Source organism: Somniosus microcephalus, chromosome 7 (assembly GCF_052327205.1).
Source record: "Somniosus microcephalus isolate GS21.2 chromosome 7, FLI_Smic_1.0, whole genome shotgun sequence".
In the NCBI taxonomy this organism is placed as follows: Eukaryota; Metazoa; Chordata; class Chondrichthyes; order Squaliformes; family Somniosidae; genus Somniosus; species Somniosus microcephalus.
The window spans coordinates 77,900,138-77,921,766 of record NC_140993.1 but is presented as its reverse complement, the minus strand read 5'-3'; the positions used below and the strand labels follow the sequence as shown (position 1 = coordinate 77,921,766).

The following is a 21,629-nucleotide window of genomic DNA, read 5'->3' as shown; positions in this document are numbered from 1 at the left end:
TCTGGATGAGAATGCTGGCAACAGTGAGTCGCCGTGTGTTGGCCACCCCCTCACCGTCAATTCATATACCCGTGACAGCGTCGGATCATTGCGGGTCTCCTTCTCTATGTCCGCGTTTGTTACTGGCAATCGTTCAATTATCGACGAATAAAATATCTCGATAGGGTCCACTGCTGGTGCTTCCTCCACCGTAGGCAGTGGCAGGCGCGATAGCCCATCAGCGTTCCCATGCTGTTTCGTGCCTTTATATTCTATTTCATATTGATTCGCCCCCGAGAAACAGGGACCATCTTTGTAACTGCTGTGCAGTCATTACTGGCACGCCCTTCTTAGGATTAAAGATGGAGACAAGTGGTTGGTGGTCAGTCAGCAAGGTGAACTTCTGCCCATGCAGATAATGGTTGAATTTTTTACTCCCCATACTAGGCTGAGGGCCTCCCTGTCAATCTGGGCGTAATTGCGCTCGGCTGAGGTTAGTGACCGAGACGCAAAGGCCACTGGCCTCTCCAACCCGTCTGGGAATTTGTGCAACAGCACCGCTCCAATGCTGTAGGGTGATGCATCACATGCCAAACGAATTGGTAGTGCTGGGTTGAAATGGGCCAACGCCTCTTTTGATGTGATCAATTCTTTACACTTCTGGAAAGCTCGTCTACGTTCGTCATCCCACTTCCATGGTACCCCTTTTTGCAGTAGGGTGTTTAGCGGGTGTAGTACCGTAGACAAATTTGGTAAGAACTTGTGGTAATAGTTTACCAGCCCGAGGAACGACCTCAGTTGTGACACATTTTCCGGTGCTGGAGCCTTGACTACTGCCTCAATCTTGTCGGGGGACTTATGTAACCCCTCTTCATCGATGACGTGGCCGCAATACGAGATCTGTTTCTGGAAAAACTCGCACTTGTGGCGATTAGCTCGTAGCCCATATTCCTTTAATCTGGCGAGCACCTTCTCCAAGTTAGCGAGGTGATCACCGTCATTTTCGCCCGTGACCAAGATGTCGTCCAAATAACACTGGGTCCCTGGAATCCCTTGCAGGACCTGATCCATCACCCTTTGCCAGATAGCCGGAGCCGAGGCTACTCGAAACACCAGCCGGTTGTATTGATAGAGACCTTTATGGGTGTTGATCGTAAGGTAATGTTTCGAAGCTTCTTCTACCTCCATTTGCAAGTACGCCTGGGCTAGATCAATTTTGGTGAAGCGTTTACCACCAGATAGCGAGGCGAAAATATCCTCAATTCATGGAAGCGGATATTGCACCGTGTGAAGGACTGGGTTCACTGTCACCTTAAAATCCCCACAGATGCGGACCTTCTTTGGTTCCCCAGGCATATTACTCAACGACCTCTTCATTACAGGGATGATGGGTGTAGCCCACTCGCCCCAGCCCACTTTGGACAGTACTCCTGAACGTTCCAACCCTTCCAGCTCTGCTTCAACCGCTGGTCTGATCGCATAAGGCACTGGTCTGGCCTTCAGAAACTTTGGGCTTGCATTATCCTCTATTTTAATTGTTGCTGTTATTCCTTTTAGTGTTCCTAGTCCCTCCTGGAACACTTCTTTTGCGTCAGTTAGCATTTTTGACAGTCGTCCAGGTGTGACGTCGTCGTCCTTTTTGGCCTCCACCTTCAGTGCTTGTATGGAATGCCAATCTAAATGTATCTTCCGGATCCACTCACGTCCTAGCAGTGGTGGTCCTCCATTTGGCAATACATATATATCCATTTTAGGTATTTCCTGACCTTTATATGTCACTTTCACCCTTATTTTTCCTTTGGGGTAGACTTTTTGCCCCGTATACGTCTTCAAGACAATCTCTGTAGCTTTCAAGGGTATGTGTGAAAATAGCCGCTTGTAGTCTCTTTGATTTATGACTGTTAAAGCTGACCCTGTGTCCAATTCCATTTCCACTTGGACTCCGTCTATCTTGAGTGTAACCCAGATAGTCTGGTGATCCTCTATTTCGGTTACATTATGTAGTTTCAGACAACCCAGCTCCTTGCTTCCGGAGTCTGTGTCACTTTTTTCTGTTTGTCTGAACCACTGTCCATCACCTGGTGTACCTTTTTGTACTTCTCCTGTGGAGATTTCTTACTGTTGGTTTTCTTCCCAGACCTGCAGACTCTTGCTATGTGTCCTGCTTTCCCACACTGTCTGCACACTTGGTCCTTGAACCAACAATCTTTCTGGTCATGTGTTGTTCTGCTGCAGCAATAGCACTTCCCTGTTCCATAGGTCATTTCATTGGTGCCGTATTCTTGCGGTCTCCGTTGTATCTCTGCAGCGCCCCTTGCGGCTGCTTCGTGTGATACTGCCATACTGAAAGCTTTGTCCAGCGTAAGGTCCTTTTCTGATAGAAGCCGTTTCTGGGTTCCTTCACTTTGTAGCCCACACACAAACTTGTCCCTTAACGTGTCTGCTAGTCCCGCTCCAAACTGGCAGTATTTCGATAGCTTGCGCAGTTCCGTTAGGTACTCAGCATTGCTTTCGTCTTTGTGTTGGTTCCTTTTATGGAACTTAAATCGTTCTGCTATCAGCAGCGGTGTGGGGTTTAAGTGGTCCTGTAGGATTTCTACTATGCTTTCAATATTCTTGTTTACCGGCTTCTCTGGGGTTATTAGATTTCGCAGTAACCCATAAGTTTTTGCACCCATGGAATTTAACAGAACCAGTGCTTTATTAGCATCTGGCACTTCATTCGCCCTGCAGTACACCTCAATACGTTCCACATATGTCGCCCAATCTTCGACTTCATTGTCGAACGTAGAGATACTGCCACTCTTCGGCATCCTTGGTTGTGCGTTAACTATCACCAATGGCGCCTCCCGCGCTTCCCCTTCTTCTCTGCTGGCACAAAATGGCGTCTCCCGCGCTTTCCTTCCTTCCCGCGCTCGCCCGTCTTCTCCGCTGCGGCTTCGCAAAATGGCGTCTCCTGCGCTTTTCCTTCTCCGCGGCTCAATGGCGCCTCCCGCGCTCTCCCTGCTTCTCCACGGCTCAATGGCGTCTCCCGCGCTCTCCCTGCTTCTCCGCGGCTCAATGGCATCTCCCTTTGCTTCGCCCCGCGGACCCTGATCAGCCCGTGATCCCTGGCTGTGCTCTGCGCGTTCTTCTCTTGATATTTGTCGACGCCGCTCAGTCTAGAACCCAGCTGTTTCTTACCCTCTCTCTCTCCGGTTTTGCAGTATTTTTCCATGACTCCGCTCGGTGATCAATCCCCAGCTGCGCCCTGCTCTCGTCACCCTTTTTCTTACCCCGTCGATGCTGCCCGGCTCTCTCTCTCTGCCGTCGGTCGGCTGCAGCCGCCGCTGCTCGGGAAGGGTCTGCTCAGGACCTGTCGTCGGTCTCTTACTGCTCATTGTGGCTGGGGAACCAAGCCCGGCTCTCCACAGCCTCCCCAGCGAAGTTGGATCTCTGCCTGACTGCTGGGCGGTTGCTCGCGGTCGATGCCCGTGTTCCTGGACTCGACTATTTTTTGTTTTTTTTTGTTTAATGTTGCAGGTAGATTCGCATCAACACTCGTCGCCACTGTTAGATCCGTGGTTCAGTGGATAAAGAATTACACGGATGCTGTACATAAACAAACAACAGGTCTTTACTGGAGCAGGGTCACCTCTAGACTGGAGTACAGAGGCATGTGCACAGCTTATATACCGGTGTGGTTACTGCCGCTACTACAGTATACAGGAGCTGTAAAAAGTAGTTCTGACTTAAAGCACATACACTACAGGAATCAATATTGAACAGGTTAACTATTTATAAGTTTCAAAATGTTTAAACTATTAATTCTTCAAAAAGCTATGCCTCTCTAAATAGTTAGAGTTTATTGGCAGGATTGCTGGATGTGTGGGGTGAGTTCGCTGCACTTTTTACCTTTTTTATGTGGCTATCGTCACGCATATAGTTATCTTTCCCTGACTGAGCAGGAAGCACTCTGATTTATAAAATGGATCATCCACCAACATTGTGCAGTAAAAACAAAACCATGAATGCTGTGAACTTGAAATAAAAATAGAAAATGCTGGAAACGCACAACCGGTCAATCTGCATCTGAAAGGGAAAGAAAGCTTAGCATTTTAGATGTAATCATTCATTTGAACTGACATAAATAACAAAGAGGTAAACCTGGAAAAATAAACTTATTTCCTATCAGTTCTGATGCAGCATTACATCTGAAATGTTAACCCATCTTTGAGATGTTGATCTGCCTGATTTGCAATTCCAGTATTTTCTCTTATACCAAATGTGTGCTTCAGATACTCTTGAGGCTTTGGAGACATTGCCTAGTTTTATCTTTACTTGTCTCTTTATTTCTAGTCCCCCTGGGTCCCCGACCAGCATAGGCTATTTCCCAACACCTGCTGCCGCTGCCACTATCCCAACCCAGCCTGGCACCATCGTCAGGATGCAAGGACTAGCTTACAACACAGGAGTCAAGGAAATCCTTAATTTCTTCCAGGGCTATCAGGTTAGTAGCTTCCTGAAAAGCAATTTAAGTCAGACTGTGGAACTCTCAGCCAGTTATGCAAGGATAAATTTAATTGCTTCTGCGAAGAACCAATTTGCAGGAACACCCACAATCTCCATCATAATTAGATCCAAGCAAAGTAATTAAAATGTTGCTTAAGCAACACAATAAAGCTATTGATAAAAATTGTGCTGAAAAAATATTGTTGGTTTGTAGGAATGTCTCATGTTCAATCCTCGGTTTGGGTTGAGTTAGCTGATCTCAGCTGATAATGTGATATGGCATCACAGTTGGCCTCAGTGCCTGTGTGCAAGGATCACACTCTAGGGCCCCTGCTGGACAGGATTGGGCTTGGTTGTGATGTCTCCACAGTTGCATGGCCTGTTGACACTCACTATCTTGGCTTACTCATGATGAATGACCAATTGGGTGGGGTATTGGAGGGTTGCCAGCATATGTGGAACTATATTGCATTAAGAGTCAGCCTTAAGGAGAGGAGGAACAATGGAGAGAGAAAGAGAACTGTTGAATAGTGTTTATATTTTAATGACTAGTTCATTGGATTTTCACTGTGTTGACAAATCTTGGAAACTAGTTGATAAACTATTTGTCAGATTTTGTTTGAGGCAGGTGTTCGCTGTTAAGTTTTCTGTATTCCTGCATATGCCAGGTATTCCAGAAAATGCATTCTGAAACTTGCCAACATAAAACTGGTGACCAAAAATCAGCTATGCTGTTAGAGTTAAGAAATAATAGAGGTGCCACTACACTACTAGGTGTATTCTTTAGGCCGCCAACTAGTGGGAAGGATTTCCCACTAGTTTGGGGCCTGTTATAATTAAGAAACTTTCCAAACTTTGCAAATTTGCAGGGAAATTACAGAGAGGTGCAAGAACTATAGAGTAGTGATAATGGGGGACTTCAACTATTCCTAACATAGACTAGGAAAGTAATAGTGTAAAGGGCAGAGAGGGGAAATAATTTATGTAGTGTGTTCAGGAGAACTTTCTTGATCAATATTTTTCCGGCCCAACGAGGAAGGAGGCATTGCTGGGTCTGGTTCTGGGGAATGAGGTAGGTCAAGTGGAGCAAGTGTCAGTAGGGGAACATTTAGGGTATAGTATCATAAGGTTTAGATTAGCTGTGGAAAAGGACAGGGAGCAATCTACAGTAAAAATACTTAATTGGAAAAAGGTCAATTTCAGTGGGTTGAGAACGGATCTGGCCCAGGTAAATTGGAATCAAAGGCTGGCAGGCAAAACTGTAATTGAACAGTGGGCTGCCTTTAAAGAGGAAATGGTTCAGGTACAGTCGAGGCACATTCCCACAAGGGGTAAAGGTAGGGCAACCGAAGTCAGAGCTCCCTGGATGACGAAAGAGATATAGAGTAAGATGAAGCAGAAAAAGAGCGCGTATGACAGATGTCGGGTTGAAAATACAAGTGAGAATCAGGCTGAATATAGAAGGTTCAGAGGGGAAGTGAAAAAGCAAATAAGAGGGGCAAAGAGAGAGTATGAAAATAGATTGGCAGCTAACATAAAAGGGAATGCAAAAGTTTTCTATAGGCATATAAATAGCAAACGAGTAGTAAGAGAAGGGGTGGGGCCGATTAGGGACCAAAAAGGAGACCTACACATGGAGGCAGAGGGCTTAGCTGAGGTACTAAATGAGAACTTTGCATCTATCTTCACCAAGGAAGAAGATGCTGCCAAAGTCATAGTGAAAGTAGAGGTAGTGGAGATACTGGATGGGATAAAAATTGATAAAGAGGAGGTACTAGAAAGGCTGGCAGTACTTAAAGCAGATAAGTCACCAGGACTGGATGGGATGCATCCTAGGATGCTGAGGAAAGTTAAGGTGGAAATCGCAGATGTACTGGCCATAATATTCCAATCCACCTTAGATACAGGAGTGGTGCCAGACGATTGGAGAATTGCAAATGTTACATCCTTGTTCAAAAAACAGTGCAAGGATAAACCCAGCAACTACAGGCCCGTCAGTTTAACCTCGTAGTGGGGAAGCTTTTAGAAATCCGAGAGAAAATTAACTGTCACTTGGACAAGTGTGAATTAATTAAGGAAAGCCAGCACGGATTTGTTAAAGGCAAATGGTGTTCAACTAATTTGATTGAGTTTTTTGATGAGATAACAGAGGGTTGATGAGGGCAATGCGGTTGTCGTGGCGTACATGGACTTCCAGAAGGCGTTTGATAAAGTGCCACATAATAGGCTTGCCAGCAAAATTGAAGCCCATGGAATAAAAGGGACAGTGGCAGCATGGATACGACATTGGCTGTGACAGGAAACCGAGAGTAGTGGTGAAGGTGTTCCCCAGGGGTCAGTACTAGGACCACTGCTTTTCTTGACTTGGATATGGGTGTACAAGGCACAATTTCAAAATCTGCAGATGACACAAAACTTGGAAGTATAGTGAACAGTGAGGAGGATAATGATAGACTTCAAGAAGACATATATAGGCTGGTGGAATGGGTGGACGCGTGGCAGGTGCAATTTAATGCAGAAAAGTGCCAAGTGATACGTTTTAGTAGGAAGAACGAGGAGAGGCAATATAAACTAAAGGATACAATTCTAAAGGGGGTGCATGAACAGAGTGGCCTGAGGGTATATGTGCACAAATCATTAAAAGTGGCAAGGCAGGTAAAGAAAGCGGTTAAAAAAGCATACAGAATCCTGGGCTTCATAAATAGAGGCATCGAGTTATGATGAACCTTTATAAAATACTGGTTCAGCCTCAACTGGAGTATTGTGTCCAATTCTGGGCACCGCAGTTTAGAAGGATATGAAGACCTTGGAGAGGGTTCAGAAAAGGTTTACGAGAATGGTTCCAGGGATGAGGGACTTCAATTACGTGGATAAACTAGAGAAGCTGGGGTTGTTCTCCTTAGAGCAGAGAAGGTTGAGAGGAGATTTGATAGAGGTGTTCAAAATCATGAGGGGTCTAAACAGAGTAGATAGAGAAACTGCTCCCATTGGCGGAAGGGTCGAGAACCACAGGACACCGATTTAAGGTGATTGGCAAAAGAACCAAAGGCGACATGAGGAAAAACTTTTTTACGCAGCGACTGGTTAGGATCTGGAATGCACTGCCTGAAAGGGTAGTGGAGGCAGATTCAATCGTGGCTTTCAAAAGGGAATTGGATAAGTACCTGAAAATTTGCAGGGCTATGGGGAAAGGGCAGGTGAGTGGTACTAGCTGAAGTGCTCTTGCAGAGAGCTGGCATGGGCTCGATGGACTGAATGGCCTCCTTCTGTGCTGTAACCATTCTGCTGTGACAGGCTATAGTAAGAATGTGTTTCCTCCTTTGTGAACTGTTCAAATTAGTCAAAAAACTTATAGCCTGAATGTAGATCTGTGATTGAATGGAACCGATTTCCATACACTGATTTAGCCAATTTTGTGAATGCTATTCATTTTATTTTTAAAACATTTTTCATAATACAATATGCATTTGAAGTGGAACAGAACAAAAAACCATAAATATGGTATCGGGACATACAACCAGAGATTACCTGCCACAATGCTCATATATTCACACAAATCCTTAATGACCTGTGGTATATGTTACATTTGTAATTCACTCAACAATAGCTGATGTAATACCATCCCTTTTAGCCTGTTTACAGCAATATATGGTAGCAAAATTAATATTTGTCATCATAAGTGGTATCATTTCATATTTACAGAGAAACACTACTGGAGCACTGCCCAACTGAAGATTTATGGCAGGCATTACTTCAGTCAATGTTTTTTTTTAAGTTTAAATCTTCAGGCTCCATTGAATTTTCCCTAACACTGCTCCTAAACTAACAATGGGAAATTAGTGCAGGTTGTAATTACCTACACTCGCTCCTTGCTGTTCAATTTATGTGAAATGGCCACAAGACTATTGATTATTGTGGGTGCACAGTGGAAACTGGTGTATGGGGTGGTACGGGTTACTGCTTTGCTCTATGAAGATGGATCTTAAGTGTAACTAGAGCCAACTTCACTAAATTCTAACTGGTGAAGTATTTACAGGATGCCATCACCTCAACGGGGAGTTTTTAGGTTACTTTACTTTCAGGAGATGTTGACCCAAAGGTTGTGCTGCTAATATTTTCTATTGGCCCCTGTGATCTTCTCCACTGTTGAAGATACCAACTCATGTTTTGAATGGTTCCACAGAGGCGAGTCCTTCTGGTACTCATCAACATCCTGGGGGTAACCATTGACCAGAAATTTAACTGGACCAGCCACATAAATACTGTGGCTACAAGAGCAGGTCAGAGGCTAGGTATTCTGTGGTGAGTGTCTCACCTCCTGACTCCCCAAAGCTTTTCCACCATCTACAAGGCACAAGTCAGGAGTGTGATGGAATAATCTCCACTTTCCTGGCTCCAACAACACTCAAGAAGCTTGACAACATCCAGGACAAAGCAGTCCGCTTGATTGGCACCCCATCCACCACCTTAAATATTCACTCCTTCCACCACTGGCGCACCGTGGCTGCAGTGTGTACCATCTACAGGATGCACTGCAGCAACTCACCAAGTCTTCTTCGACAGCATCTCCCAAACCCGCAACCTCTACCACCTAGAAGGACAAGGGCAGCAGGTGCATGGGAACACCACCACCTCCAAGTCACCCACCATCCTGACTTGGAAATTTGGCCATTTCTTCACCGTTGCTGGATCAAGATCCTGGAACTCCCTCCCTAACAACATTATGGGAGTTCCTTCACCACAGGGACTGCAGTGGTTCAAGAAGGTGGCTCACCACTGCCTTAAGGGTAATTATGGATAGGCAATAAATGCTGGCCTTGCCAGTGATGTCCACATCCCAGGAACGAATTTAAAAAAAAAAAAAAAAAAAGTAGCCTTTCTTTTTTATGTGTGCATCGAATCAGTGAGTGTTGCCTGACTATTTGGCAGCTGGTGTTATCAGAGCCAAGTCTATCATTCAAACACACACACTTCCAGCTAGCGTCGCTGGAAAGTACTGGGAGCAGGAACACCTGCTGATTGTTCCCTGGTTTGGACACTTTTGAGACCAATTATCATACCCCTACTACACTATACAAATCAGCTAACCTAGTACAAACTAGTGATTGAACCTAGATCCTTCCTCGTATGTATTATGCAATGCCACCCCACTCAATGCATACACTCACTCTGTTTGTGTTGCTGATTGTGTCATCGCACCCACCTCCATTTTTAAACAGGATAAAGTATCTTGGAATACCTCAATGATACCACCCCATTACATACCTGGGGGGATAAAAGTATACCATGCTCCTTATAAGAGGAGAGAGCAGAGCAGTGTTCACCATATCGCTACTTCATTGGACAGGTTCAATTTTTGATGATTTCATTTTTGCCACTGCCTTAAGCTACAACATTGAAAGCCTGTTAACCAATATTGTTTTACAATGGTGTCGCAACAAACTTCTCAGTGAGTCTGCGTACTTCTGACTTTTTGTTTACTTCTCTCTGAAGTCTATTTAAGGGCCTTTGGAAAATGTATGCGTTGCAACACGTTTAGACCTGTGAGGCTGGTGATACCACTGCTCTGTGATTTTCAAAGCATTACACTGATCTGAGTGATGTTCTAGAGGGAGTTCTCTTTACAAAGCATTGCTTGTATGGATTGGGAGCAATGTCAGTGACATATAATGCGTTGCTATGCTGCTGTGTTAATCTTGTACAAAAGCGCTAGTGTGCAGATAAAACAAGTGGATGCATAAACTGCCAAACATGATTTATTTGGCAGCTGGAAAAAAAATAAGCTAAATTAATTTGTCATATTGTGTGTGTTTATTAAATTGTAATTTCTTTTGATTTATTTCCTTCTTGGTTGTACCATCTGGGATGGTCTGTCCTGCCTGTGCTTATCTGGTCAATGTTGCTCTGTGTTTGGTTACTAAATGATCTGATGGTCACCTGTGTTGCACTCAATGGCCTAGCCAAGATTGGTAACTTTCCGTCTGATGAGGAAAAAAAATGAAGATAGTGATTCCTATTGGGGCAAGGTGGGTGGGCCCTTCTTAGGCATGCTCTCATTGTGTTGATAGCCAGCTAGTAATAATTACAATGGAAACTAGTGGGTAAATTCACTGACCCCTTGCTCCCAGCATGGAGACTCATTCAAAGGAAGCAAGGGTTGGAGGTTCAGCGCTACACTGTTGTCGCCCTTACTCTGATCAGTGCTGCCTTCAAGCACTGCTTCCCACTGGGATCACAGAATAACTGAATTTATTCTATTCGGGCCGGAAACCCACTGCAGCAGAAATGATCCAAGAGGGTGATAGATTTTTGACTGTAGATGGCGTACTACCTCATATTTGGATAGCCACACTAGCCTCCTTCAAGTTAGCTATTTTATGATGTGCACCTGCTGGGGGCAGTTGAGGCAAATTAGGGACAGGGCAAAAGTAAGCATCATCCAGTTTCAGTTTTCCAGCACTCGTACCACAGGGCGTTAAGTTTAGCTCAAACCTATCTTTTTCACAGGCCCTGCCTGCTTGCCAGTATATTATATAAAGAATAAATCCACTTCCTCTAGAAAAAGTTTGAGTGTTATGCCTAGTGGTACAGAAGTGCAGTGGTGTCAATTCACTGCAAGCAGGAACAAGATTTAGGTCTTTAAAAAAAAAAAAAATACCACTGACGAGCATTCATAATTAGCTGCTGAGCCTGATGTCTGCACTGCCCCTGACTGCCAATACATTACATTATTATAGCAACATTCAGATATCATTGGGAGCAAACTTAAATATGCAAATCCAGGTCTGACTGCAGAGTCTAAAAAAATAGCTTGGGTGGAGCTCCTGACTTATTTTGACAGGCAGCAAGGTCTAATACCTAGTGTTTCCAAAATGGGCCAAGTAATCCATTAATCTAGTGTTTGAGTGATCATGTAGTTTCAACGGTATGTGTGTCAGTTCAGCTCCCTCACACTGACTGGCTCAGTAATTCTTCAAAGCTAGATCTCCTTGATATCATTAGCGCTCACTGTTTTCAGTGTATCTCAATATTAGTATTGCCCACAATATTATTTACACTCTGTAATGTTCATCCCTACAAAACAGTCATGTGCATGATCATACACACAATTATGGAGAAGTGAGAGCCTCGTAGCGTGAGTTCTCTGAACTTGAGTAGTCCAGTAGTAGAACAGTTCGAATGCTGGCTTCCTATAGCCATGATTGTTAGTCAATGGAATACTCGGAACTAAACCCTACAATTGCCATAAGTATTTATATGGAAAAATACAGCTGTACATTTAATTTTTGAAAAAGTTATTCATGACGAAATCTCTCTCATTTATTCATCCCTGGAATCCCAGTAAAAGAAGGGGGAGGATTTGATCAAACTACCTAGACCAAAGCTCCCACCGACCCCGTCTTTTCACGTGGTTTGTGAAGTCTTGGTCTCACCTAGGACCCAAAGCAGGATGCCTATTGCAAGAGGCACATTTCCTATCCAGGATAAGCATTAACTGTTCCACACTGCAGCAAACATACCTCTGACAGCTGATAGTACCAAAGCCAGTCTACAATCAGTTGCGAGGGAGTCTCTGACTTTTTCATCTCCCATACCAGCTAAAGAAGCCCATGGGAAGGAGAGAACCTGAATGCGGGGAGGGGATTAAGAAAAGTTGGATATTACAAATACAATTAAAAATAATACAAAACTAGAAATTAGCAGCTGACTCGAGTGAAATCAAACTGCACATCTGGCATATTCCATAGTATAAAGTGTGTATCGGCAAGCATGGCTTTAAAAATTATCATTAATGAAGGCTGAAAAACTAATGTGGCAGTGTTTTCAGTTTACGCCTAGTGACTAATTCTCCGTTGTCATCACTATAAACTGTAATCTTTCTCAACTGTGCATGTGCCAGATGGTGCCAAAGTGCTGGAAGATAATTGTAAACTTGCAATGAAGTGCACAGCCAGCTGATTACTGACCCCAGAAAACCCACCTTTACTTGTTAAGGGCACAGTTCAGGCAACATTTGTGGCATAGAGAAGATGGAATATTGGTTATCTTTCACTTTGTCACCTTGTGCAAATTTGTCATTCACACAGGTCAATCAGTTTGGTCTTAGGCAGCTTAGTGGTTGTTCTAGGTCATATGTCCATGTTCTAGCTAATTGATTCTATCAGGGCACAGCGCCCTGCCTTTACTTATTTTTGTTTCTTTTCCAGAGTGCCATTGTTTTTCAGAGCACTCTGCCATGTCATTGAACAAATAGCTGCCTTGTGATTAGCCATAAATGTGCCTTTTCCAAAATTTAACTGATGATTACTTTTGTGGTTGTTCGTCTGGAACACCAGAAATTGAATTGGTGGATGAAGGAATGCTTTACTTCCAGTGCTACAATCCTGCTAGTGCACCTTGTATGAGCTAAATAAAATTCCATCAAACTTTAGAAGACATTTTTTAAAGCTCACCTATCACCTTCTGTTAATCTGAATGTAAAGTAAAAGTCCGAAGTGTCCTTGGGCTAGAAGGGAAACCTTGTCAGGGTTTCAAGTTACTGCCTGCTATTCAGTGACTACTGTTGGAATTTAGCATGTGTGGCTGTCTGGCAAGGACAGGATCATATTCAGCTCTGATAGCCCCTACAGTCAAACAGACTTGCTGTCTATACTCATGTATGCATTCTGGCTAATTGGGCAAAGTTGGCCCAAAGGTGGCCAGCACCTGTTGAACTTTGCCTATGTAAACATCACCACCTTCAGAAGAGGAAGGGTAAGGGGAGTAAAAATCAAAAGGAGAACTGACCAGTCCTTTGTGTTTTTTAAATAAAAAGTTGATAACTTTTGGCTCTCCACATGCAGTATCCCTCCTTTAAGCTGGATGCAACCAACCTGAGCAATTCGGATGTTATTTTGATAGTGACAATTTCTCACACTCATACACTCTGGTGTCACCAATGGAAGGAGACTTATTCATTTTGGTTTGAAAAATGTGACCTATTTGATAATTTTAGAACATTTCCCCAATGTGGATAGCGCTATGTATGGTCGCTTGCTCTTTAAAAATGTGTACTGCCGTAGATGCATTGGGGCAGATTTTGCGGTCGGCAGCGTACCTATGGAGTACACCGCCAACATCCGAATAGAATACGAACTTACCTGATGGGGACCCTCCTTCGTGAACTTGCTGTCTGACGCTGTGTACTCGAGGGCAGCGTAACAGTCCATGGATCCCAGGGGCGCAGCGTGTGCGGAAGCGTACCTGGGATCACATGGGCCTGGTGCTCCAATCAGTACACCGAAGGGAAAGTATGTACCTCCAATACAGGTAGACTATCCTTTATCCGAAAACCTCGGGACCAGCCGTGTTTCGGTTTTCGGAAAATTTCGGATTTCAGAAGGTATTTTATAAGACTGGGAAATTTATCGGGGGTGGGGGTCGGCGGGGGGGTCGGCTCGGGGGGGGGGGTCGGCGTCGGCGGGGGGGTCGGCGGGGTGGGGGTCGGCGGGGGTTGGGGTCGTGCGCACGACTTAAGCTGAACGAAAAAAAATTCAGTTTTCAGAGGATTTCGGTTTTCGGAAGTGCGGATAAAGGATACACTATCCCTTATCCGAAAGGGTGGGGGTCAGGGGGGAGAAAAGAATATCGGACAGGCCGCTGCAGCTATCGGACGGGCCACTGTATTGTTGGGTTCACTCTCCCGGTATGCCTCCTTCACACTGCCCGGCTCGGCCTGCAATCTTCTACCCAGGAGGGAACTCAGTGACCCTCTGCCCTCCTCAGCGTAAGTCACGCGCCACTCTGGTCATGTCGTGCGCACGACTTACGCTGAACGAAAAAACTTTCGGTTTTTAGAGGGTTTCGGTTTTCGGAAGTTCGGATAAAGGATAGTCTACCTGTACTGGTAACATTCTTTATATTGCATTTCATCCAACGTTATATTTTTACAGAATTATCTCCAATTGGATGTATTTTCAGAATAATTATAAGGACCAGGAGAATAAATAGTTCCAAAATGACCCGCACGCTCTCTCTCACAGACCCACCTAAAAAAAAAATGATTTGGGAATATATTTTTTAATCTAATTTAGGAATTATAGTTCTGATAAATTGTCCAAGCTCTGTAAAATTTCATATAAAATACTCTATTAAGAAGCAGAAATATTTGGCAGTATATGCCTGTTTGCATCAGCTGTAAAAGTTTCGTAATTGCTGGGCAGTTAGCCCAACTTTGCACCAGCAATTGAGATTTCCAAGGCGGAGCAGATGATCTGTCAAGTCGGAACTTGACATCGCAAGTTCGGGATTTAACGCATACGCCAGCACGTGCGGAAATCCCAAACTTGCAGTCCATTTCAAAGGCGGTATGATGGCATACTCTGAGAATATGCCGTCATACCCACCTCAAATTCTGGCCCATTATTTTCCATTTTTTTTCCTCCATCCATTTTCAGAATCAATATAAGTTCAGTGCCAATCAATCAGATATGATATTTCCATTGAACTGCAGTTTCTCTTAGTGGCGACTGGTGACCTTTTTGACAGATGAGGCATAGCTAAGCCAGCTTGTTGCCATGGCAACAGGCCCTTCCTGTGGAATTCTACGACCAACCTTATAATCTGTGCTTCCTGATTTATCAGTGATTTACATGATTATCAATAACTGGAATATACTTATGGTAGAGAGTGCGCACTTTTCTAAAACAGTGACTTTTATTACAAATGCATTTGTTATTCACAGTTTATTCAAATATAGACACTCTGCTGCTCAGGTTTTTAAAAGTCAGATTTTCTCTATACACCCTCTCATTATTAAACCAAACTCAGAGCCTACAGCACACGCAAATTTCTATGTGGTGTCCAGGGTACATGCCTGAAACAGCCGTTAGAAATTTTGCATGTGCAAATAGGAGGCCTGAGGCCTGTTTTATGACTCCTTCCCAAAATTGGGCTGCCCTGAATGCTGCCAACACTGGGCTGGCTGCGTTCAAGTTAACCAGGTCTATGTATGGCCTAACCAGCGATCCTTAAAGGGACCGCTGGAAGCCTCTGCCAAAAAGCTAAGTTTTGTAGAAAATACTTGACTGTGGAGCCTGGAGGAGCAGGAGTACACCGCGTATAGCAAATTGTGGGGCTGTATCAGTAAAAGTGACCATAAAGCTACTGGATTGTCATAAAAGCTTAACTGGTTCACTAATATCCTTTAGGGAAGGAAACCTGCCTTTCTTGCGCAGTCTGCCCTATATGGGACTCCAATCCCACACCAACATGATTGATTCTTAACTGCCCTCTGAAGTGGCCTAGCAAACCACACAGTTGTATCAAACTGCTACCAGCAATTCAAGAGGAAGGCCACCACCACCTTCTCTTGGCGATTAGGGATAGGCAAGAAATGCTGGCCTTGCCACAGTGCCCACATCCCGAGAATTAATTTAAAAAAAAATCTAATTAAGAAACTTATACAGTTTTTTGGAGAGTGATTTTCATATCTTGAAATTGTGTGTGGGGGGGGGGGGATTTTAACATTTTAATGCGCTGGGAGCGTGGCTCGGGGCCCAGTAGCATGTGGGAAACCTGGAAATCTGGGTTTCTCTGTGTGCTGTGGAGATTTAACTCCACAGCGCGCGTCTTTCATCACTGACAGATTCCCTGCCTGGAAGTCAGCCTGATTGACGGGCTTGGCTTCCAGTTGGGCGGGGAACGCTGGGGAAGAGGCTGCAGGACCAGGTAGGTTCGATCCCCAGGGTGGGTGTCTGATTCCTGACCACTGGGGGTCTGATCCTTGATCCCAGGGTGGGCGTTTGATAGTGGGGGAGCTTGGGGGGCTGGAAGGAATCCCTCCTGGCCCACAAAGGAGTGCTCCCTGAGGCTGTCTTCACCTCGCTGCAGCTGACGAGTTGGGGAAACCCGGCTGGCTACAGTTAAACCCGCAAAGTAGTTTAAATTTGAGGCTTCCACCCTCATTAACATATTTAAAATACCAACTCACCTCCTGGGACCGGGTTGGCTGCCCCTTGTTCCGCCTGAGTAAAAGCCAGAAGTCGGCTGGTTGGAGCTAACTTCCCGACACGCTTCCATTTCTTTGCTCATTTAACCCATCCCCGCCGCTCCCCCATGTTAAAATTCCCCCATGTTTCACAGTAAGTAATGTCCCACAAAATATTGTTCCGGGGTAGTTTAGTATCTTTAAAGCTTAAGTACTGGGATGCATAACCAATGTAAATCCCAAGATATGGCTATCATTTGAACTCAACTGGCCTCACAATGCTATTGTACATGGTCAGCCTGCTGGACAGATGCTAGACAGCAGCAGAACATGCGGTTGGGCAATATTGTTGGGAAGTCAAGCCAGATATAACTCAAATCACAATACCCACATCCACTTTGAATGACATCTCACCTAATTTATCTCCACTCAGGAATTACTATCTGGAAATTAAGAACTAATGTACAATTTAAAGGTAAACTTTTGAAAGGAATCCGATAAGACTCCGCAGCAAACTATTGCAGCATGTGTTTTTTATTTGATGAGACAGAAATGGTGGTGTGAGTTTAATAGATTTTTATGTATGTTCAACCTTGCATCAGTATCCAGCTGAGGAATGCCAAGGACTTGTGCATGCGCATGACCAGGCCAGGTCATTGTTCACACATCCCAAAGAATGGGTCTGTATTTAAATGGCTCATGAGATAGACCTCTTGTAAGAGAAGGCAGGTAAGAAAGTGCTATGTCCACCTAACTGGGTCACTTGACCTGTATTAAAGATGCTTTCACAAATCATGTGGTGTTGGGAAAACTGATGGTGTACATGTGTGCAAAGCATTGTGGATCAGATTTCAGCTTTCTTCATTTTGTATGGGTTTAAGGTTTTTCAAATGCACATAAGTTGCTGTGCCTTCTTAAGACATGTGCCTAAGTATCTGTTTCAAAGTGTTTGCTTTTAACATGTCATAGTTGCTCCTAAATTAATATTGAGTACTGGGTAAAATGCAAAGCAATAGAGAAAGCCGATCAGCAAAATAATCATAGAATCATAGAAATTTATGCCACAGAAGGAGGCCATTTGGCCCATCATGTCTGTGCCAGCTGAAAAAGAGCTATCCAGCCCAATTCCCACTTTCCAGCTCTTGGTCCATAGCCGTGTAGGTTACGGCATTTAAGTGCATAATAATCTTGCATACATTGGGAGTGGGCAATTATACAGCTACAGTGGGGGGAAAACATGTTAGACTCCTTTTTTAAATAAGCCTAATATATCCTGTGGCACTATTTGAAGAACTGGCGAGTTGTTCCTGTGTTCTGACCATTTATTCCTCAACCAACGTCATCAAAACAGATTGCCTAGTCATTATCTCATTGCTGATGGTGGGACCTTGCTGTGCGGAAATTGGCTGCCAGTTTCCCTAACATTACAACAGTGACTACACTTCAAAAGTATTTCATTGGCTACAAAATGATTTGGTATGTCTCGAGGTTATATAAATAGAAGTTCTTTCTTTCTATGCACATACCTGGATTGAAAGGGTGGACAAATGGCCTGCTTCAAGACCTCTGCTGGCTCCTAGGAGCTCGGCATGCAGCTCAAAATGACTTGACCTTCAGTTTGTCCTCTCTCTCTCTCTCTCTCTCTCTCTCTCTCTCTCTCTCTTTCTCTCTCTTTCTCTCTCTCTGGAGAAGCGACACGCCTTGCTTTCACTCTGCACATTTCCATAACAGTACTTCTCGGACTGGCAACATGACATGCATAAGTCTTCATTATTTAAAAAGTAGCTATCTGAGATGAAAATAAGATTAAAACTTGCACAACACTAACATATAGTACAGAAATACCCAACACAACAGAACCAGTTGCTTACTTCTCAATGATTTCCCCTTCTTCATCACTTGACACTTAAAAAAAAAAAAAAAAAAAAAATCCAAAAAAAATCCCACTTCTTTTGTAGCAGCCCTGTGTTTGTTTCATGTCTGATCTTGTAATCTAACTCGCCTTTTCTTGCACATTCCCATGTTAATCAGTCTTTAGGGGTTCTAAACGTGAAAGGTGTAGTTCAATCACAGTAGCAGTTACTGCAAACATTGGCTGGATTATTTAATAGTGATATTATTGTAGATGGGGAATGGTAGCCTGCATCACAACACCACATATCAACAGGACACAGGTCCATGTGCAATTCCCTATAATGAAAATTCCTGATTTCAGCCATGGTACAGTAGGGAGCCCCAAAAGATACCAGACACGTCCCTACAAGGATCGAGGGCAAATCATCCTGGGCTGCTCTCTTCGTGGATGTTATAGAGCAGCATTAGCAGAGGCTCCCATTATTGCCATCAAGTTTGAGGCTGAAGCTCAGTCTTGGGGATGTGACTGGAAACTGTTTGAGCTTGTCTCTCTCTTTCACAACTTCTGAGTATGCCAGGACTTCCACCCCAGAACACAATTCAAGCTGTTGTTGATTCTCTGTATATCCTACAGATATTTATCCATATGGAAATGTAGGTGCAGCAGCACTTTGAAACAGAGTAGGGTTTACTAGTGTGTTCCAAATTAGCAACACTAAGATATGGTAGTAAAATGAACCTCAAGGTGATGGGAAAGTGTAAGTAGCTGAATAAAAGAAGCCTGTCTGGTGCTGGATTTTATCTATGGGATGGCGCATGTTGCTGTGGGATATATCTCGTTATCTATTATTGCCATGCTGTTTTGATTTACTGATGCAGATTCCCCCCGAGTCTGTGCTGATCATGTCCAACTTATACGGACTGTCCAACAGCGACGCTTTTGTGATATTCCCATCATTGGATGCTGCCAAGCAAGCTGTGGTAGAGAAGAACCACCACCACATTGGCAGTCGCTATGTGGATCTTTACTTGTTGTAAAATATGATGTGCTACTCAGAATGGAAACATAGGTAAAAAGCATATTGATGCAAAAATAGTAACATCCATAACAAAAAATTCAGAATGAAGATTTTTCTTGAGAGAAACTATTGTACTAACAAAGTGAGAATGATACAATTTTCATTAGATCTTAGAGGTTAAGCAAAGCTGAACATTGAAAGAATGTATACATTATCATCAAATAGCAATTTTGTTTAATTAGCACAATCTGTAATGTTCAGGCTTTTATATGAACATTAGAACTTAGATACTGTCGTAACACCTATGTACAGGGTCTTCCATATTGTAAGAGATGACGTATATAACATTGATCTATGCCAATCATTACTATCATGCAGAACTTGTATTGGGCTCATCCATGCCACTCATTACTGTAATACATCAGTACAGGCCTCTTCCGTGGCAATCATTACTGTAACACTCCTGTACAGGGCTTTTTTCATGTCACTCATTATTGTAGCACATTTTTACAGGTCTCCTTCACACCAATCATTATTTTACACACCTGTACAGGGATAATGCCAATCATTACTGTAACTTGCTAGTACAGAGCTGTTTATTTAGTGTAACACACTTGTACAGGGAACTTCCATGCCAGTGATTACTATAAAATACCTTTATAGGGCTCTTCCATGTTACTCATTACAGTAGCACATCTGAAGAGCACTCGTCTATGCCAAACATTACTGTAATAAACATGTACAGAGCACCTCTATGCTAATATAAATGCTTTAAAACTTCTGTAGAAGCCTCTTCTATGCCACTCATTGCTATATCACACCTGTAAAGGGCTCTTCCACATCACATTACTGTAACACATTTTAAAAGGGCTCATCTATTAAAATCACCTGTACAAGGCTCTTTGACTCCAATAATAAATGTACCAGATGCTTCCCTGAATATCATTATTGTAATGGATGACCTATATAACACTGCTTTTTCATTACCATAAAGTAAGACTTGTACAGGGCTCATATCTGCCAATTGTTGCTGTGATGCAGCACTATTCCACGCTTACCTTTTCTCCAGTAGTTTTCTACAGTTGTAAGTTTATTTATTCTGCTATTTAACATTTAAAAGATTTAGTCTAAAGACTATCACTTTCTTTCTTAAGTATCACAAATGCATCTGTTGCATGAAATAAAAACCACAAAAATATGAAAGATTTTATACGTATAAATTGTTTACAAACATAAAGTCAGCTCTATTCAAACTGTGTGCCTCCTAAAATAATCAATATCAAGTACTGTACTGACTAAAAAAGTTCCAGTGTACCTTTTATATTTGCCAAGATTTTATATGCCAATGTTCTCACTTATCTGGCTGGAATATTATTCCTATTTACTCTCAAATCTGAACATTAGTGTCAGTACAGTTAAACAATGACAGAAAGGCTAAAGACATAAGATGGGAAGTGTTAAAACATAATTAGTCCAACTGATTAATCTGCAACTGAAATGACTCAAGCTATGTATGCATGTTTAGATTGTAGATTTCTAAGCTTTTTTACTGTTAAAAATAACATTTCTATTAAAAGATATTGTAAGTCAAATATTGCCAGTTGATTGTAGCAGATAACTTTGATATAAAATGTTAGAGATTAACGTCTGAGCACTAAAATGTAGAATAAATCTTTTAATGCGGCAAGAGTTAGCTCAAGGAGTGCAATACTTGAGGATAATTCTGTGAGTTAGAATATGTACAACTGCTATCCTAATGTTTGAATCCATGAAATGTCAAAGGAATGATTTTTTAAAAAGAAATACTGTATATGCATACAATTATATATTTGTCAGTACATTTGTATATTAAATTCAATGTTAAATAAAATACTGTAAGTATATTTTCCTGGTCTATTATTAATCAGTATAGGTTTAGAAGTCAAATTGAATTTGATATGAGGTTGCTGGACTAGTGTCAGATCATGGGGATATGATCATATTATCTCATTTCATGTAGTGTGGGTGGAGATTAGAGGGAGTTTGACTGGCCAAAAAACTAACACATTTCTATTTTGTTTCTATTTTTACTGCTTTTCGAATACTTTCATTTATATTGTGTTAATAACATCATGGAACCACCTTGGAGAAGTTACTGACAATGTAAGAAGCTGAATTAACATTAGTCATTACCTCCAACTATGTATATTAATTTAGCTTTATCACATGGTTGGTTTCAGTGACTCCTAGGGGGTGATTTTGCCAGTCCTGGGGAGGCGGGTATGGAGGTGGGACTGCTGGGAAAATGGCAGAATTTGGGGGCGGGTGACGAACCCGGC

At 43.0% G+C, this 21,629-nt stretch overlaps 1 protein-coding gene across 5 annotated transcripts in view; it reads left to right on the top strand.

Annotated features, from left to right (window-relative positions):
* Nucleotides 1-21,194, top strand: part of esrp1 (epithelial splicing regulatory protein 1) — a 97,542-nt gene extending 76,348 nt beyond the window's left edge. For 3 of the 5 annotated variants that reach the window (XM_085992644.1, XM_085992642.1, XM_085992641.1), the window contains 3 exons: nt 4,318-4,468; nt 17,041-17,167; nt 19,172-19,302. In XM_085992644.1, the coding sequence (XP_085848770.1) occupies nt 4,318-4,468; nt 17,041-17,130 (241 nt within the window). In that variant the 3' untranslated portion in view covers nt 17,131-17,167; nt 19,172-19,302. Of the gene's footprint in view, nt 1-4,317; nt 4,469-17,040; nt 17,168-19,171 lie in introns of all 5 variants that reach the window. The other 2 variants (XM_085992645.1, XM_085992643.1) reach the window with 2 other exon arrangements.
* The last annotated feature ends 435 nt before the right edge of the window (nt 21,195-21,629 follow it).